The sequence below is a fragment of the Megascapheus bottae genome, chromosome 8, assembly GCF_031878675.1.
Source record: "Megascapheus bottae isolate mThoBot1 chromosome 8, mThoBot2.hap1, whole genome shotgun sequence".
Classification (NCBI taxonomy): domain Eukaryota; kingdom Metazoa; phylum Chordata; class Mammalia; order Rodentia; family Geomyidae; genus Megascapheus; species Megascapheus bottae.
Window position 1 is genome coordinate 54027535 of NC_143516.1, and position 17922 is coordinate 54045456.

General features: G+C 43.2%; 1 protein-coding gene across 2 annotated transcripts in view; it reads right to left on the reverse strand.

The window, feature by feature from the left end:
- Ankrd6 (ankyrin repeat domain 6) overlaps positions 1 to 17922 on the reverse strand; it is a 131900-nt gene that overhangs the window by 46896 nt on the left and 67082 nt on the right. The window contains exons 1-2 of one of the 2 annotated variants that reach the window (XM_090338432.1): positions 9311 to 9537; positions 4053 to 4314 (exon numbers count right to left, since the gene is read on the reverse strand). In XM_090338432.1, the coding sequence (XP_090194558.1) occupies positions 4053 to 4172 (120 nt within the window). In that variant the 5' untranslated portion in view covers positions 4173 to 4314; positions 9311 to 9537. Of the gene's footprint in view, positions 1 to 4052; positions 4315 to 9310; positions 9538 to 17922 lie in introns of those variants that run through there. The other variant, XM_090338433.1, reaches the window with a different exon arrangement.

Here is a 17922-nt window from a genome sequence, read left to right on the forward strand (position 1 = left end):
AATATATGCTGCTATGCAAAATATTGGGAGATCATAGAGACATTTTAACAAATAACCCCTTTTTTTCATTTAAGAGATTGTTGAACATAGATGGTCTTAGGTATAATATAGGCCTATTATTAAATAAATCTGCCTTTATATGCAAGTATATATATATAATTTCTAGAAAGACATACTAAAGTATTTCTTGGAATGGAAAGATTATACTTAGAAAAAGAAAAGGGTCAGGTATGGTAGTACAGGCCTGTATTCACAGCTATCTGGAAGGCAGAGGTTAAAGGGATCACCAGGCCCACAGTTAAGAGCCTAACAAAGGTAACCAAAGCAAAAAGTGTATTGGTTGCCATCTCAGTCATCAGATAGTTAACAGTGGTATACAGGTATATGTCACTCAATAATGGCAATTTTATCATTGTATATTGTTACAATTATTCTGTTTTATTGTGGACTATTGATTACTGTGCCTAATGTATAAATCACGCTTTCATAATAGGTATGTATGTTAAAAACAGCATAGTTAGCCGGACATGGTGGCTCTGGCCTGTAATTTTAGGTACTCAGGAGTCTGAGATCCGACGATCATGGTTCAAAGCCAGCTCGGGCACTGAAGTCTGTGAGGCTCTTATCTTCAATTAACCACAAGAAAACTGAAAGTGGTGCTATGGCTCAAGAGGTAGGGCTGTAGCCTTGAGCTGAAGAGCTCAGGGACAATGTCTAGGCCCAGAGTTCAAGTCTCACGAGTGACAAAACGAAAGCAAAACAAAAAACCCAGCATAATTCATTTGGGGCTGGTATGAAGTTTCAGGAATCCATTGGGGGTCTTGGAATGTATCCCCCAACAGAGAAAGGAGGGCGTGTGTAATAACATATTAGTATTCAGCTATAAAAAAGGATAAAGTGCCGAGAGTTTGGCCTAGTGGTAGAGTGCTTGCCTAGCATGCACTAAGACCCAGGTTCGATTCCTCAGTACCACATACATAGAAAAAAGCTGGAAGTGGTGCTGAGGCTCAAGTGGTAGAGTTCTAGCCTTGAGAAATTCCAAGGACAGTGCTCAGGGCCTAGCTTAAGTCCAGGATTGGCTTTAAAAAAATAAAAAAAAAAGATAAAGTACTGCTCAGAATACCAAGTGGATAAACCTTGAAAGTAGCATGCTAAGTGAAGGAAGCCAGAAAAAACATTTCTGTATTTTTACTATCTGATTCTGTTTTAGGAAATATTAGAAAAAGTAAAATGAGAGAGACAGCAATGGACAGTAGCTGCAATGGAAGCGGCAATGATAGCTACTGGGTAGGATAGTTACTGGGATGGCAGAAGTGTTCTAAAATTCAAATGTGGGTCTCAGACTGTCATGACAACAGAAATGAGTTTCTCCCAATTCTGGAGGTGGAGAAGTTGATGGGTGCCATTGTAATTGGGTTCCTGCTGGCAACGTCCTTCTCTGAATCTATCTTCACATACTGTCTCTATGTCTAAGGACCCTAATCTCTTCCGGTCGGCCCTATCTTCATAAACACATCTAAATCTAATGACTGCCCCAAGTATTTAGAGTATCTACTTCTCTAGGTTATCCAGGCTGGCCTGGAACTGGTTACATAGCTGAGTCTGGATTTGACCTTGTCATCCTTCTGCCTTGACCTCTCAAGGACTAGGATTATAGGTATGCACCACCATCCCTTGTTAGGGCTTACAACTTTAACTTATAAACTTTGAAGGGAAACAATTTAGTCCATAGCAGTCTAGTAATATACACACACTAGTAATTACTGATGAATTATACAATTAAAAATGAACAGCCTTTGGTATATAAAGCATACCTTATTAAAGCTGTGGGGTATTTTCTTTTTTTCATATCCCCAAACAAAAGATAACACCTGTTTTTAAAGGCATTGTGCTGTCTTAAGTTAATTGTAAAACCAATCCTGAAGATTTGGCATTATTACTGTCTCACAGATAAAGAAACCGAGCTTCAGAAGTAGCAACTAGCACAATTAGAAAAAAAGCAAAGGTAAGCTGAGTACTGGTGGCTCATGCCTGTCAAACTAGCTACTCAGAAGCATCTGAGAACTGAGGACTGTGGTTTGAAGCCTACCCAGGCAGGAAAGTCAATGAGACTTTGTCAGTCATTGGGCTTGAATTCAGGGCCCAGGGGCTGTCCCTGAGCTTTGGTGCTCTATCATTTTTTTAATATATTTTTTATTGTAATTAATAGAAGGGTTACAAGATATTTGCCAGATAAATGGTGCCTTAATTCCCACACATTGATACCCTTTCACATGTCATGGTCCCCATTTCCCTTCCCCCTCCCCCACCCTTCATCTTGTTTTCCCCCATTCCCTATCCAATTTCAGATTGCTCTATCATTTTTGTACCACTTTCAGTTTTCTGGTGATTAACTGGAGATAAGAATCTCATAGACTTTCCTACCCTGGCTGGCATCAAACCAAGATCCTCAAATCTCAACTCCTGAGTAGCTAGGAGCATAGGTATGAGGCACCAGTACCTGGCTCCATGAGACTCATCTCCCAGTTAATCACAGAAGAAGCCAGGAGTGGATTTGTGGTGCAAGGAACAGCACTAGAAGCTCAGAGACAATGCCCAGGCCCAGTCTTCATACCCCAGGACCAGCAAATAAAATAACTCACTGGACATCGTATTGAAAATGAACTACACAAGTGGTGGGTGGGAAGGGAGGGGAAAACCAGAGCAGGGGAAGGGGTGATATTGTCCAAAAGGTACTCTTTGCCTGACTTATATAACTGCAACCCTTCTGTTTAATGAATTTTTTTTAATTAAAAAAAATGGGGGGGAGTGGAGGGCTGAATGGGATACATTGTTTACAGGTATGCAATTGTCACAATGAAACCCCTCTTGTACAACTAATGCCAGGGTAATAATCATTCAATAGCAAAATAATAAATAAATAAGCGAAGTTTAAACCTGTGTGCATGTGCCTTACCTAAAGATCCCACTGCCTGTGATTATCTAGGTTCTAGAGCCTGCTATGGGCAGATCAGGGAAGGCGTGAGAAGTCTCCCCCCTTCCTCTGCAGTTGTAGACAATCTCACTGCTAAGCTCCCTGGCAACCCTGAAGTGCACCTGTGTCTTCTTCTAGAGCGCACCAGGAAATATAGAGCGCACACGCTGAGTATCTGAAAGGGAGAACAGCCCTTCTCTGGCCTGGAGAGCCAAGAACCATCAGGCAGTCCTAGTTCTGTGGAATGCTCTGCATGGGGCAGGTGGGGTTGGAGGCACAGTCTGTAGGTCCAAGGTGCTTGCCTGCCTGGGGAGTTACTCAATCCTCTTTCTCCAAAGCGGGAAGGAGAAGAGAAGTCCTCTTTAGAGCTCTTTGGTGTTTTGAGAGCAACACTGGGGAATGACGTTTCCCACCTCTGACAGTGTATGTGAACTTGACATTTAACTGTATCAGGCCTACCTTTTCTTGTCCTTGTTATAGAACCATCTTTGGCCGGTATGTTCCCTTATCTGTCCTGGTATTAACTGTTGGTAAGCGTCAACAATGTCCTGTCACACACTGTCCCTGGCCCACATGAAATCAGGACCCATCTAGGTAGTGGTGGGTGGTCTGCCTGGGTCTAGGCCATCACTCTACGGATGGTGACAGGAGATAGAGCCTGCAGAGGGACCCCTCTGTGCCCCAACTCCCAACAGATCGATCCGTCCCACTAAAAAAAAGTAGGTAAGTAAGAAAAAGCCACACCATGATTTCAGACCATCAACTGACAAGTTAGTCCATTTGAAAGACAGCAAATGAAAGCATTTACAATTCTTTCTCTTCAAATCTCCATTACTGAACTAAAAACCAAACTCTTATTTTCCCTGCTTGAACTCAGGGCCTGGGCACTGTCCTTGGATACTTTTTGCGCAAGGTGAGCAATCTCTATTAGGCCATGCTCCCAGCCCCTAAAATCCAAATTTTTTAAAAGCTGAACCAAACAACAGTGCTTCGGACAATGGTCTCAGAGGTGGACTATTCCCAGAGAAAGGCTACAACGGTGGTTTTACTTAAATTTTTTTCCCCTCCCTCACGTTACCTTGGTAACCGCTACCTTGGCACCCTTGTTGATGAGCTGAACCACATTCTCGGCTTGGCCTTTGTACGCAGCTATGAGAAGGCGTTCTGACAGCGAAGCGACCGCATCCTGCTGGCTCATGAATTAGCACAGAGAGAGGTTCAGCAGGAAAGTGGCGCCCAAGTTCCTTCCGCTCAACACAAAGCCTCCGGGCCAGGCTGGCCAACACAGGGAAAGGTGAGCAGTCACTGAAGGAGCCTTACGACTAGGCCATCTTCAAGACCTAGGGGTGAAGAGCAAAGCTGCCATCAGTGTCACTCCCCATACAAGATGGATCATGCCTTTCCTCCAGTTTTGGGGTACTCTGCTGGCCGCACACTGCAGGGGAGAGAAACTGGGGCAACATGACACGGATGTATGCTCCTACAAACAGCAGCCAGTGCTAGCCCTCCTTCTGTCCTCCCTCTTCCCTGAGAGTCATGGCTCTGCACTTCTGTCCTGGATAGAAGAGGCCTGGATATAACCACTCCCCCCACCTCCCCTCTGCTTCCCCACCACCTCCCAGTTCGTATACCTGTTTGCAGCAGAACTGAGACCTGTACCTGAACAGCTCACTGCCGTCTGTGCTGGATTTTATGGGTGTCGCAAGATTAACATACTGAGTATAGCCAAAGCAGGTTGGATATGCGAGGACCAGACACTAACTGGTGGCGTGTCTCCATGGGTTTTCTACAGCATGTACTGTAATTCTCTTTATTCTTTCTGCCTATAAACAACATCGTTTTCTGAGTTCTGGAACAGATCAGGGAGCAGTGGCCCAGGCCCAGGCAGACTCCCGATTCCAGTCAGATAAAACTATCCACATTGGGAAGAAAGTGGCAAGAGGGCTTCCTTGCTTAATGAAGAAAATCAATGGGCTGCTAAAGCCACCCATCAAACAGCCTTGATTCTGAGTCATGCTCAGTAGTAAAGTTAGGCTATGAACTTGCTAAAGCCTCATACAGTAGGTAGCTCACATCTCTATTCCCAGCCTTAGGGAGGCTAGAAGACTGAGCTACAGATCAAGTTTCAAGGCCACCTTGGGGTATATAGCAAGACCTTGTTTCAAAACCACAATTGAATTCTTTCCTGCTAGAGGAACAAGGACTTCTTTTAAGATGTACATGTTAAAAATACCAATGTATACAAATGGAAGGAAAACACGGTCTGAAAGGAATATCATTCTACCATCCTCTAATCTTGACAATGTCCTTGTACATATTCTAAAGATCTGAAGATGAGGTATCTCCTACAATTGATTCCAGGCCAACTCAACAACCTTTCCTTTTTTTCCTGCTAGTCCTGGGGCTTGACCTTAGGGCCCGGGCACTGTTCTTGAGCCTTCTCAAGGCTAGCGCTCTACCACTTGAGCCATAGCACCACTTCTGCCTTTTTTCTGTAGATGTGGTGCTTAGGAGTTGAACCCAGGGCTTTGGGTATGTTAAGCAGGCATTCTACCACTAGGCCACACTCTCCTCCCCTCAACAACCTTTCAATCTCTAAGGACTAAGAAATAGGCCATGACATGGCTAGGAAAGGTCTGGGCCAGACTGGGTCCAAGAAAGTTACTTTGCTGGGGGCAAGGGGAGGGGGCTGGGGTTAAATGCCAATGTGTAGAACAGACCTAAAACATTCTCTCCCAGGACAGTAGTAGAGAGTAAAAATGGAAAGTGTGGCCAAATGTAAATATTGTGATTTTAGAGATAATTCTTATCACACTACCCACTGCCAACTTGTTTATTATCATTTATTTTCCTTGTTGTTCTCCATCTGCTGCCCATAATACAGACACTGACAAACAAGAAAAGAAGGAACTGCTAAACCTACTCAGTTTCTGCTTAACAGGCTAACTGGAAGTATAAATATAAATATGACTACACACACACACACACACACACACACACACACACACACACAATGGTTGCAATGCTGGGAATAGAACCCATGGCTTTTCACATGCTAGGCAAGCACTGTATCACTAAGGCCCACCCTCAGACAAGAGAAAGTTCTTTATCTCACAAAAGGCCAGGATACTCAAGAGGCTGAGATCTGAGGATCACAGTTTGAAGCCAGCCCAGGCAAGAAGCCCATGAGACTCTTATCTCCAATAAATGACCCAAAAAATCTGGAAGTGGAGCTGTGGCTCCAGTGGTAGAGTGCTAGCCTTGAGCAAAAGAAGCCCAGTGACAGTGTCCAGACCCAGTGACAGTGTCCAGACCCTGAGTTCAAGCCTCAGGACCAGCACCCAAAAAAAAAAAAATGGATGAAAGAATATAGCTGAAACAAAGAACACCAAGAGAATGGAACTAGGAATGCCTTTGGAAATTCCCAAAGCCATGTTAAATCACTAGTCTGGGCCTTCTTTCTCCTACACTGTGATATTATATGGAGTTGGCTTGTCTTTATCAACATAGGGCATATTATCTCTTTTTATTGAAATAATCTGCAATACACCCAACCCAATTACATTGAATTTCTCCTGACTGTCCAAATATAGTCCCAAATACAAGGAAATACACTCTCGTAGCCATCACTTCTAGAATGGTCTTCTCACCACCACATTCTTCCCCTTCAACTATTACCTCTAGATCTCTCCTCCATTCCATTCCCCATAACTATGCCGGCACTGGGCATCTGCGCCAAGGATAATGGCTCAGTTCCTTCAGATCCTGCAGCATGACCAAGACTCTAGTCCACAGCTGTGGGGGTTAGGATCTCTGCTACAGCCTCTGCACTGGCCATCTGCTGAGCTCACAGGCTCCCCTCCAGCAGCTGTCCAGTTGCTTGGCAATGCAGCTCTGCAAAAATTAAGTCACTTCACTCCCATCTCCTCCAACACATGCAGCTTCTCAGACATGGACTCTAAAGCTCCAAGTTTGGACGGCCAGCACCGCAAGCTTGAGATAGTCTTGTTCAGAGAACTACAGCTGGTAAACAGCTCTTCACAAGTTCTGTCTACATCACTTGTTTTTGGTTTTGATAAGAGAATGCTGGCCAGCTAACAATGTCCTTTTGTTTTCTATCAGTTATAACTTATTTACTCCATCTTATCACTCATTCAGTACACAGAATGCTTGTGGGACAGGTCACAGCCCCTCCCATTCTCCCCACTTCATTCCACTCCAGTGTATAGAGAACTGCTGAAAGATTTGGAGCAGAATTCCAGGCTTCTCATTCCCATCAGCTGCTGAAACCATCTTTTGTGTACTTGAACATTTTTTTTTTTAGAGAATATTCTTTTTTATTGTAATGTATAGAGGGGTCACAGTTACATTCGCCAGATAGTAGGTGCATTAGTTCTCACACATTGGTACCCTTTCTCATGCTTTTGTCCCCATTTCTCTCCCTCCCCCACCCCTCCCAATCATCTTGTTTCCCCCATTCCCTTTCATATTTCAAATAAACAAACATACCTACAATATGCCAGATAACAAAGTCAGATACTGTAACAATATGAAATTAATCAAAGATCAACAAAAGAGAAGAGAAATAACAGTACATTAAGAACAACAATCGCACATTGTATAGTGCTTGTTTCCATATCCTAGAGATACTTTCATTTAGCCTCATTGGATATGACCTTATGTACTAGGTTTTGTGCTATTGTAATCCTCTGCTAGGAGAGTCCTAGGTGTGTACTAATTATTACAAATGAGGGAAATCATTGAGCCTATGTTCTTTTGCGTCTGGCTTACTCCATATGATTTTTTCCAAGTCTTTCCATTTCTTTACAAATGGGGCAATGTCATTCTTTCTGACAGCAGAATAGAATTCCGCTGTGTATAAGTACCACATCTTCTTGATCCAATCATCTAGTCAGGGGCATCTGGGTTGGTTCCATATCTTTGCTATGGTAAATAGAGGCACAGAACATTCTAAAAATTAGATACATTAGTTGAATCCAGTGGTTTCACAGTGTATAGTGTTTGATAAATGCTATAACTTCTTTGATTTTTCTATTCTTTTCTCTACAGAGAAAAGAGTATTTGAATTTACAGATACAATTACAGATTTACTTTTATTTTTGATTGTCAGCTTTGTTTTATTTTTTAAATTCATATTTAGGAGTGCTTGAACATCTTAAGCTCATTTTCAATGTTACTCGTCTATCTGCGAGGGCCTCCAGCATTCAACAGGATGGGTTGGCATGAGGGTGTGGTCTGTGCTTTCTGTGACCTCCTGGTTCCTCTCAGAGTGAGAAGATACTTTGCTTCTCATTTGATACACAGGACTCAGCAAATCAGGCTGTCTGGAGGCAGGTAAGAGGGACAGAGGAGCCCCACTCCAGCAATGAGTAGGGAAAAGAGGAATATAGCAGAGGTAACTTGTCCAAAGGCAGTGAATTGAACTTTAATGACAACCTGTTGGGTACCCAGGCTGTTGTCAGCCCCATTCTCTAATTAAATCCGAGCCTCCTCTTCCAAGGAGATAGCTATCACTGAAAACATTTCTAAGCTGGGGGCTGGGAGCTCCCACCTATAATCCTAGCTACTAGGGAGCCTGAGATGTGAGGATCACAGTTTGAAGCCAGGAAAAGTCTGTGAGACTCTTAATCACCAACTACCAAAAAAGCTGAAAATTGAGCTGTGGCTTGAGGAGAAAACAAACAAACAAAACATTACCTAGGCCCTCAGTTCAAGCCCCTACACTGGCATAACATACAGACATACAGACATACAGACACACAGACACACACACACCTATTGGTAGCAGTAAAGAATGTCTTCTGTCCATGTTTATTGGTTACAATGCTTAGTTCTGATAATATGCTAGAGGAAAACCTTAAACAAATATACTGCCCCTTCATTAACCAGAAAGAAGAAAAACTCACAAGCTTAGCATACAATGAGCACATTGCAGCAAAAAGGGATTAACCAACTTCTCTGTATCCTCCCAGCCCCCCACCACATTTTCATCACACTCCGGTTCTTTTGTCTCTTCACAAATGCCAGCTTCTCACAAATGCTTGGTTTGTGAAACCATAGGTTTCCCGTTACGGCCAAAGATCTTTAAGGTTTGTGTTTGCTGTTTTCTCAGGGATCTACAACAAAGCCTCCTGGTGCTAACATCCTAAAACCACTACAGTTACCACCAAGCAACACATTCTAGATGAAACCTCCAAATAAGACATTATGCAAGCCCCTGCCACCACACCCCATCTTCCCTGACAGAACACAACAACCAGGAAGACACACAGCTCTTCTCCCATTCCTCCAAAACCGGGGAAAGATTTTACTCACATGTGGAGTCCAGCCCCCCTGTTCTACATTGTGTGATTTCTGAAGGTTTCAGTCAGTTCTTTACAGGCGAGGCCATTAGCTTCGTACGACCGGCAGCCCCCGTGGGTCAGCAGAGATTTATGACATAACGCTTACAGCCTTTCCCCCTTCAGCCTTCTTGCCAGTTCTGGCCCACAGCCCATCTCAAAGCGTATTGAGACATCCAACTGGCAAGGTTTCGTGGCTGGCTAGCCTGCTCCTCCTGAAAGCGTAGGGTCTTCGGGTCTGGCTGGAGTGCCCCTCCCACCAGCACAGGACCTGGAACACTGCCCTGAGGGAAGAGTCTGGGACACAGTCACTGCTGGGTGAAGATTTCTGAATGGTGCGGGGAGTGGGAGAAAGGCAGTTGATATCCTGTCAGCAGTAACGCAAGAAGAGGCGAAATGTGCGTATTGTAAAGAGAAAGGGTGCAGGAAGGACTGAAGTAGGTAACAAATGATCTGAATAACAATCAGGGAAATGCTTGCTTTGAAGGTTCAGTGAGCAGATTCCTCTCCGCCCCCCAACCCTCCCCAGGGCAGAGAGCTACAGAGGGATTGAGGGAGGGCACTGGGAAACAGTAGGCAGAGTGCTCATCCCTGGCACTTGTAGATCCAGTTTTCCTGGCAAACTCTCTTCCAGCCTCTGCAGTGCAGGGGACAAGGAGGAAATGGGAAGGTGAGCCCCACAGAAGCCGTGGGCAAGGACGCCAGCAGCTCTAAGCATGGGGGGGGGGGTTGATGCCCTTCTAGCCCACTTGTTGAAGCAACAGAAACTTTCCACCTGGAGAGATCACAAGAAGCAAAACAAAAAGGTTTTGTGTGGACTTAAGCCAGTAGCCCCATATATTCCCTTTTGTTTTGAAAAATAGCATCAGGAGCCCTAGAGATGGGAAATCACCTTCACTTGCTCCACAGAAGCCTGCTGAGCACCTTCCTTTCCCAAAGCTTTGCCTCCATTTCGCTGGGGTTAGCAGCTACGAGGGGAAATGGGCAAGGGAAATGGTAGAGCTCCAACTCTGAGCAACAAAACATGCTACGTGAGAGCAGGGGGCCTTGAGTTCAAACCTCAGAGCCAGCGCCAAACAAAAGGGGCAGGGATCCTGCTTTGGCTTCTATCAAATGATGAGCAGACTGAGACACTGGCCCAGGCATTGCAGAAAGGTACAAATTGCTAGAAGAATGATACACATACACACACACACACACACACACACAATATTAACTTATATAAAAGTGATCACTAGTGGAAAAGTATGATCATCAGTGGGGAAAGTAAGGTTACAATAGAGACCACGATGAGGAAAATCTCCCCTCTTTGCTTTAAACAAATTTCTTTCTGGGTGTTGGCGACTCACGCCTATAATTCTAACTACCGGGGAGGTTAAGATCTAAAGATCACAGTTTGAAGTAGCTGGGATTTCAGGCATGTGCCACCTCATTGTTTTGTTGGGTTTCTTTGAGATAAGATCTCATTAGCTTTTCTTGGATTGGCCTGGAACCAACTTTGCCTGGAATCAGGGCAACCCAGGCAAAGTAGCTGGGATTACAGGCAAGAGCCACTGCCCCCAGCAAAGATACCTTTCTATTATGCAGGCCAGTAACTTTGGCTGGCTCTGTTAAATTAGAGCCTACAAATTGGTTCTGCTTAGCAAACAAATACACACAGGTGCCACATTCCAACTTGCTATCATCCCTGACAGCTACTTTTCCCTAGGCATGGCTCTCCTTTGCTCAGGTCTGTCATCTGTAGTTCTCTGTCCCCTGCAGCCACAGCTGACTGTGCCCTCCCCAATCCCAAGCTGAGGCCTGAATCCCTGTGACTGTACATGAAGAAACGAGGCAAAACACATCTGTCCTTCTCCCCTCTGCATTTCTATAGCCTTTCCCATGTAGAAAGGCTACAAAGCAACAACAACAAAATGGACATCAGAAGCCATCAGAAACTGCACCCTGGGGGCTGGGAGTCTGGCCTAGTGCTAGAGTGCTTGCCTTAGCCTGCACAAAGACCAGGGTTCGATTTCTCAGTACCACATACATAGAATAAAAGCCAGAAGTGGTGCTGTGGCTCAAGTGGTAGAGCTCTAGCCTTGAGAAAGCCCAAGGACAGTTGCTCAGGCCCTGAGTTCAAGCCCCTGAATGGGGAAGAAGATGAAGAAGAGAAAGAAGAAAAAAGAAACTGTACCCTACTTTCTTCTGGGACACCCAGCCTAAGAACCTGTGGTTAAACCCCACCAGACACCATCACCATTTTAAGATAACTCCAGCAGCCTGTAACAGTACTTCATGGTATTCCTGCTGTATTGGCATAAGTCTGGTCTTTAGTTACACTGAACCGTGGGGGGCACAAACCCTGTTTCTGGCATGGTCCCCAGAACATGATTTTTTTTTTAATCTAATAACTAGTTTATTTTTTTCAGCCCGTGCTGGGGCTTGAACTCAAGGCTTGGGTACCATTCTTGAGTTCTCTCAAGGCTAACACTCTACCATTTAAGCCACAGTACCACTTCCTCAATACCACATGCAGAGAAAAAGCCAGAATGAAAGCCAAGGGTTCGTGCATTCTAGGCAAACACTCTAGCTCTAGGCCATGCTCCTGGCCCAATAACTAGTTTCTTCTAATCATTAATCTACAAGAGCCTGCAGCTCTCCAAGAAAGAAGACATACACAGACAGCTAATCTTTGTCATTTTCAAACATGTGAGGCAAGATATGGCTGTAAGCCCTCCAAGAAACAGTAGAAGGATGTGTCATTCTCTTCTTTCTCACCCTCCCCAAAACAGGCCTACAGCTCCAGAAGAATCACTGGTCTTGAACTCTCCCCAAGTCAGACCACAGCTCTGGACAGCACCAGACATGCAGCATTTTCTTCTACCCACCGTAAACCTGTTGAATAATCCATAACCAGAAACACCCAGTGACAACAAAACCATCCCCACAGGACGGTAGCTTGCAGTCACATGCCTCAATGGATGCCCACTCCTCAAACTTGCGCTCATCTGGTGTCTCTGCACCCAGGTCTTCATTATGGTGTGGTGGTCTATCCGTTTATTGAGAAAATGGGTATAAACAATTATGGACACTGGGAATTAAATCATGTTTGCTCAGTGGATGAAGAATTCAGCCAGTTTCATGGGAAGGTGCAAGAGCATATGTAGACATATTTTGGGTGGAGAAAGCAGAAGACAACCTAGGCAGAAGGTAACAGATTATATACAGATTATAATGATACATTTTATATATTTATGTATATTATATATATGTTATATATCACTATACAGTTTAGTGTAGTTATATAGTGTATATCATTATATATCTACATACTAGTTATATTTTTGATGTACCTGAAATGTGCATACAGAATTGATGGTAGTAATGTTTTAAGCTACTCTCTTAAGATAGTATGTACTTGGCTTTTTCTGTCTTCCTTTCCTTTTGTTCACTTATTTCTTTTGACTAACAGACTTTCAGAGCACCTTTAGGTTTACAGAGAAACTAAACAGAAGGTGGAGTTTTCATATAACCCTCCTCATCCCACTTCCCCTTGAAATAACTTGTATTCACAGGGTGCATGTGTTGTCCTTAATGAGTTGTTAAAGTCTGTGGCTTATGTTAGAGTTCACTCTGTTGTGTAGCTTTATGGATTTGGGCAAATGCATAATATCATGCACCTGTCATTGAAGTATGTAGAATAACTTTGCTGCCCCAATAATCCCTGTGCTTCAGGAATTCATCTCTCCCTTGCTCCTCACTACAACCCCTGACCATCTATGGGCTCTGTATCTTTTCTTTTCCATAATTCCATCCTACTGGGATCATACAGTATTGTGGTCCTTCTAGACTGTCTTCTTGCCCTTAGCAATATGCACTCTACGATCTTTTTGTAGTTTGATAGCTCATTTCTTTTCAGTGCCGAGTAATATTCCATTTTATAGATGGATATCCCACCATCATCTTCCCATTCCTTCACATTTTGGTTGCTTCCAAGTCTTGACAAGCACACATAAAGCTTCCACAAACCTTTGTGTGCAAGTTATTTGGGTGGACATGATTTCATCTGACTTAGTATAATTGCCAGTTCCTATCACAGAATAGCAGTGGACTTGATGCAGTAACCAACTTCTGATCTGGTAACATTTCTCATTCCCACCAGCAGCTTTTGTTTATTGTTGTTATAAAAGTGATGTACAGAGGGGTTACAGTTACATAAAGTCAGGTAAAGTCTTTTTGAACAATGTCACTCCTTTCCCCTCTCTCTCCCACCACTAACTTTTCTGAGTCTGACCTAACTGCCAAGTGTAATGTTTCAGCTTCTGTCGAGTTAGTCATGGCTGCTGTCCCTCCCCCATCAAATATCCTCCTTTTTTGGGTTCTGTGGCTTACTCACCTTCTGCCATCCCTTGGAATATCTCCTGTTGTCCCCTCTCACACAGGAACCATGTGTGTTAGCATGCCCCAGAGATTCTTGGTTACTTCCCTAGAGGATCTCAGCCCTCCTCCTCCCTGCAGCCCACATCCTCTCTGCTGCTTAGAAACAGCCTTTCTCATGTCTACTTCTTTAGCCTCATTCACTTTGTCTGAAGCTCTATATTTAAACAGAAAGCCATCAGCAGACCATTTACTTGGATATTGTTTCTCACATCTGAACCACCATTCCCTTTTCCAAACCATCCCCTGTCCTGCGCTATCTATCGCCTCAATAAGGGGCTGCCTAACAACCTGTTCCCCTTATTTGGAATGTTTCTTCTTTCAACTAATCATCAAGTCCTTCTGACATGCAGCAGCAAAGTATGGAGATTAAGAATGTATGCTTTGTATGGAATAACAAAAGACCTAGAATAGCCAAAGCAATTCTAGGCAAAAAGAGCAATGCGGGTGGTATTACAATACCAGACCTGAAACTCTACTACAGAGCCATAATAACAAAAATAGACCAGAAGATCAATGGACTAGAAGGTCCAGAAATAAAACCACATACCTATAGTCAACTTATATTCAACAAAGGAGCCAGAGATATACAGTGGAATAAACAAAGCCTCTTCATTATTGGTGCTGGGAAAACTGGGCAGCCACATGCAGAAAACTAAAAAATTGATCCCAGCCTGTTGCCATGCACAAACGTTTAACTCAAAATGCATCAAAGACCTCAATATCAGCTCTCAAACTCTGAAACTGCTACACGAAAGAGTAGGAGAGACACTGGGACTCATAGGCACAGACAAATACTTCTTGAACAGAGCCCCAGGGTCACAACACATTGGAGACTCGACAAATGGGACTACCTAAAAATAAAAAGTTTCTGCACAAAGACATAGTACTAAAGTAGAAAGACAGCCAACCAACTGGGAAAAGATATTTACCAATAATACATCAGACAAATGCTTAATTTGATGTATTAACTCAAGAAACTAAGCCCCCCCCCAACAAACCAATCACTAAATGGGCAAGGGAACTAAAGAGAGACCTATCAAAAAAAGAGGTTAAAATGGCAAAGAAATATAAGAAAATGTTCATCATCCACGGTCATAAAGGAAACGCTAATAAAAACAACCCTAGGGTATCATATTACCCCCATTAGAATGGCCAACATTCTGAACTCAGACAATAGCAAATGCTGGTGGGGATGTAGGGAAAGAGGAACTCTACTGCACTGCTGGTGGAAATGTAAACTAGTACAATCATTAAAAGCAAGTTTGGAGGTTTCTCAAAAAACTAAAAATAGACCATCCCTTCAACCCAGCCATACCACTCCTGGACATCTACCCTAAGCATCATAAGGACACCTGCACAACCATGTTCATCTCTGCACTATTCACAATAGCCAAGTGACAGAAACAACCCAGATGCCCCACTACAGATGAACAGATACAAAAAATGTGGTACATATATACAATGGAATTCTACAGAGCCACCAGACAAGATAAAATAATAGCATTTGCTGGGAAGTAGATGAACTAGAGTAAGTCATTTTGAGTGAGATAAGTCAAGACCAAAGGAAGAAAAGGCGCCTGGTCTTCTTGATATGTGGATATTAGATCCCAACAGTACAAGAGCAATGACTCAATATTCTGGGTACTCAAGGTCATTGACATGATCTTGTAGATATAACTATAACTACACAGACATAAAAATCTATGATGGGATACATGCTCTATAGACATAATGTTCTATTGTATAGATCGATAATATCTATTACATATAAACTCAGCTTAATTTTGTTTTTAAATTTATGTGCCAGTGATTACATATAGAGATCCCATTCTTGAGTACTTATTTGTTAAAACTTGACATGTGATGTAAAAAAAAAATCAAGGTTAATAGCTTTAAAAAAGAAAAAGAATGTATGCTTTGTGTTCATTGCTGCACTCTTCACAATAGCCAAGTTAGAGAGTGAGCTCAGATGCTCTGTAATAGATGAAAGGATCCAAAAGCTGTGGTACCTATACACAATGGAATTTTACACAGCCATTAGAATGTCATTTGCAGGAGGAAAATGGATGGATTAGAACAAATCATATTATATGAAGCAAGCCAAGCTCAGAGAAACAAATGGCCCATGTTTCTTCTCATATGTAGAAAGCTACATCTAAAATACCCTGGGACATGATGAAGCATACAGAACTCTAGGCATGCACATACAGTGAAGCCAAAGGAGGATATTCTTAGGGGAGAAATTCAAAGCCACAATGCCTTTCTGCCTCTTAATGAGCTTCAGAAAATAGAGAAACAAGAGGTTCTTAAAATTTTGTTTTCATTTTCTTTTCATCTTAATTTGTCATTTATCTGTCCTTGGGAGGGGAAGGGGACACAGAAATAAAAGAACCGAAGGTAAACAAATGCAGCAGTGGTACTTACTAGATACTATGTCGACATGTATCCATTGCCTGACTTATGAAACTGTAATCCATCTGTCCATCTCCTGTATAATAACTTTTTAAAAAAAGGCATGCTTTGAAGCCAGGTGGATCACACTTGTAATCCTAGCTACTCAAGAAGCTGATATCTGAGATCTAAGGATCGCAGTTCAGAGATAGCCTGGGCAGGAAAGTCTGTAAGATACTTACTCCAATTAACCACCAAAACAGCAAGAAGTGGAGCTATGGCTCAAGTTCAAGTCCCACAACAATAACAAAAAGATTCAAGTAGTGACTGTAAAACTTCACACAAGTCAACACAATATGGCCACAGGGCTATGGGACTTATTAAATTTGATTTCTAGTAAAGACTGAGCCATTAAGATGAGCCATGGTTAGATTTTCTTTCCTCTGCCCTGTCTCAGATTAAGGAGTCCATGAGAGATGAGCTTCCCCTGATGCTTTGTGAGATGGAGAGCAATAAAGCTTCTTCTGCTTGTTCAAGATAGCAAAGATGGGGACAGACAGTGAGTTGCTATGGAGGGTGAGCCGCCTGTGGCACACCCTGAGTACAAGGGTACTCAGTACAGACTGAAAGCACCCTCCTGCCATCTTTGCTGTTAGATCTCTGGACCAATCCTCTTGCTCATTTTTTTTTTTTTTTGGCCAGTTGTGGGACTTGAGCTCAGGGCCTGAGCACGGTTCTTGGGCTTTCCTCAAGGCTAGAACTCTACCACTTGAGCCACAGCACCACTTCCAGCTTTTTCTATGTATATGGTACTGAAGAATCGAACCCAGATCTTCGTACATGCAAGGCAAACACTCTACCACTAGGCCAAACTCCCGGACCCTCTTCTTCCTCATTTACATCTGACTGAAATGGCTTTTCCTCTCAGAAGATTCCCACAATACTCTTATCTTCTATCTTGCAGTTCCCTAAGGCCCAAAACCCTCAGTTAAAATCTCAGCTCTGGTAACTTAGTTTACATATGTTTCAGATAACTCTCAGCCCATTTACTCATGAGTAAAATGAGAAGGATAATAGTTTTTACATCTTGTGTTTTTACATCTTGTGTTGTTACAGAAATATGGAGTGAAGCCAATGTAAAATAACAGGTTGGGGGCTGGAACTGGCCTGGTGGTAGAGTGCTTGCCTAGCATGCACAAAGACCTGGGTTCAATTCCTTGGTACAGGAAGTGGTGCTGAGGCTCAAGTGGTAGAGCTCTAGCCTTGAGAAAGTCCAAGGACAGTGCTCAGGCCCTGAGTTCAAGCCCCACAAATGGCAAAAAATAAAATAACAGGTTGTCAATTTAGGAGTTTAGTTTTTTCAGTACTGGATTGACTTCAGAACGTCTACTTAAGTGCTCTAGCACTTGAGCCACATTATGGTTCTCTTGTGAGTGGTTTTTTGGTGCTGGTCCTGGGACTTGAACTCAAAGCATAGGCCCTGTCCCTGAGCTTTTGCACTCAAGGATAGCACTCTACCACTTGAGACATAGATAGACTTCTGGCTTTTTTTTGGAGGGGCATGGCGGGGGGCAGGGAAGGGAGTAGTCACATAGACTTTCCTGCCTGGACTTGCTTTGAACTGTGTCCTCAGAACTCAGTCTTCCGAGTAGCTACGATTCTAGGTGTGAGCCTCTGGTGCCTGGATGACCCTAGTCCTTTTACTTTTGTTTCCAGATAGGGTCTCCTACTTTTGCTTCAGACTGTGATCCTCTTGCCTTTTCCTCCTATCTA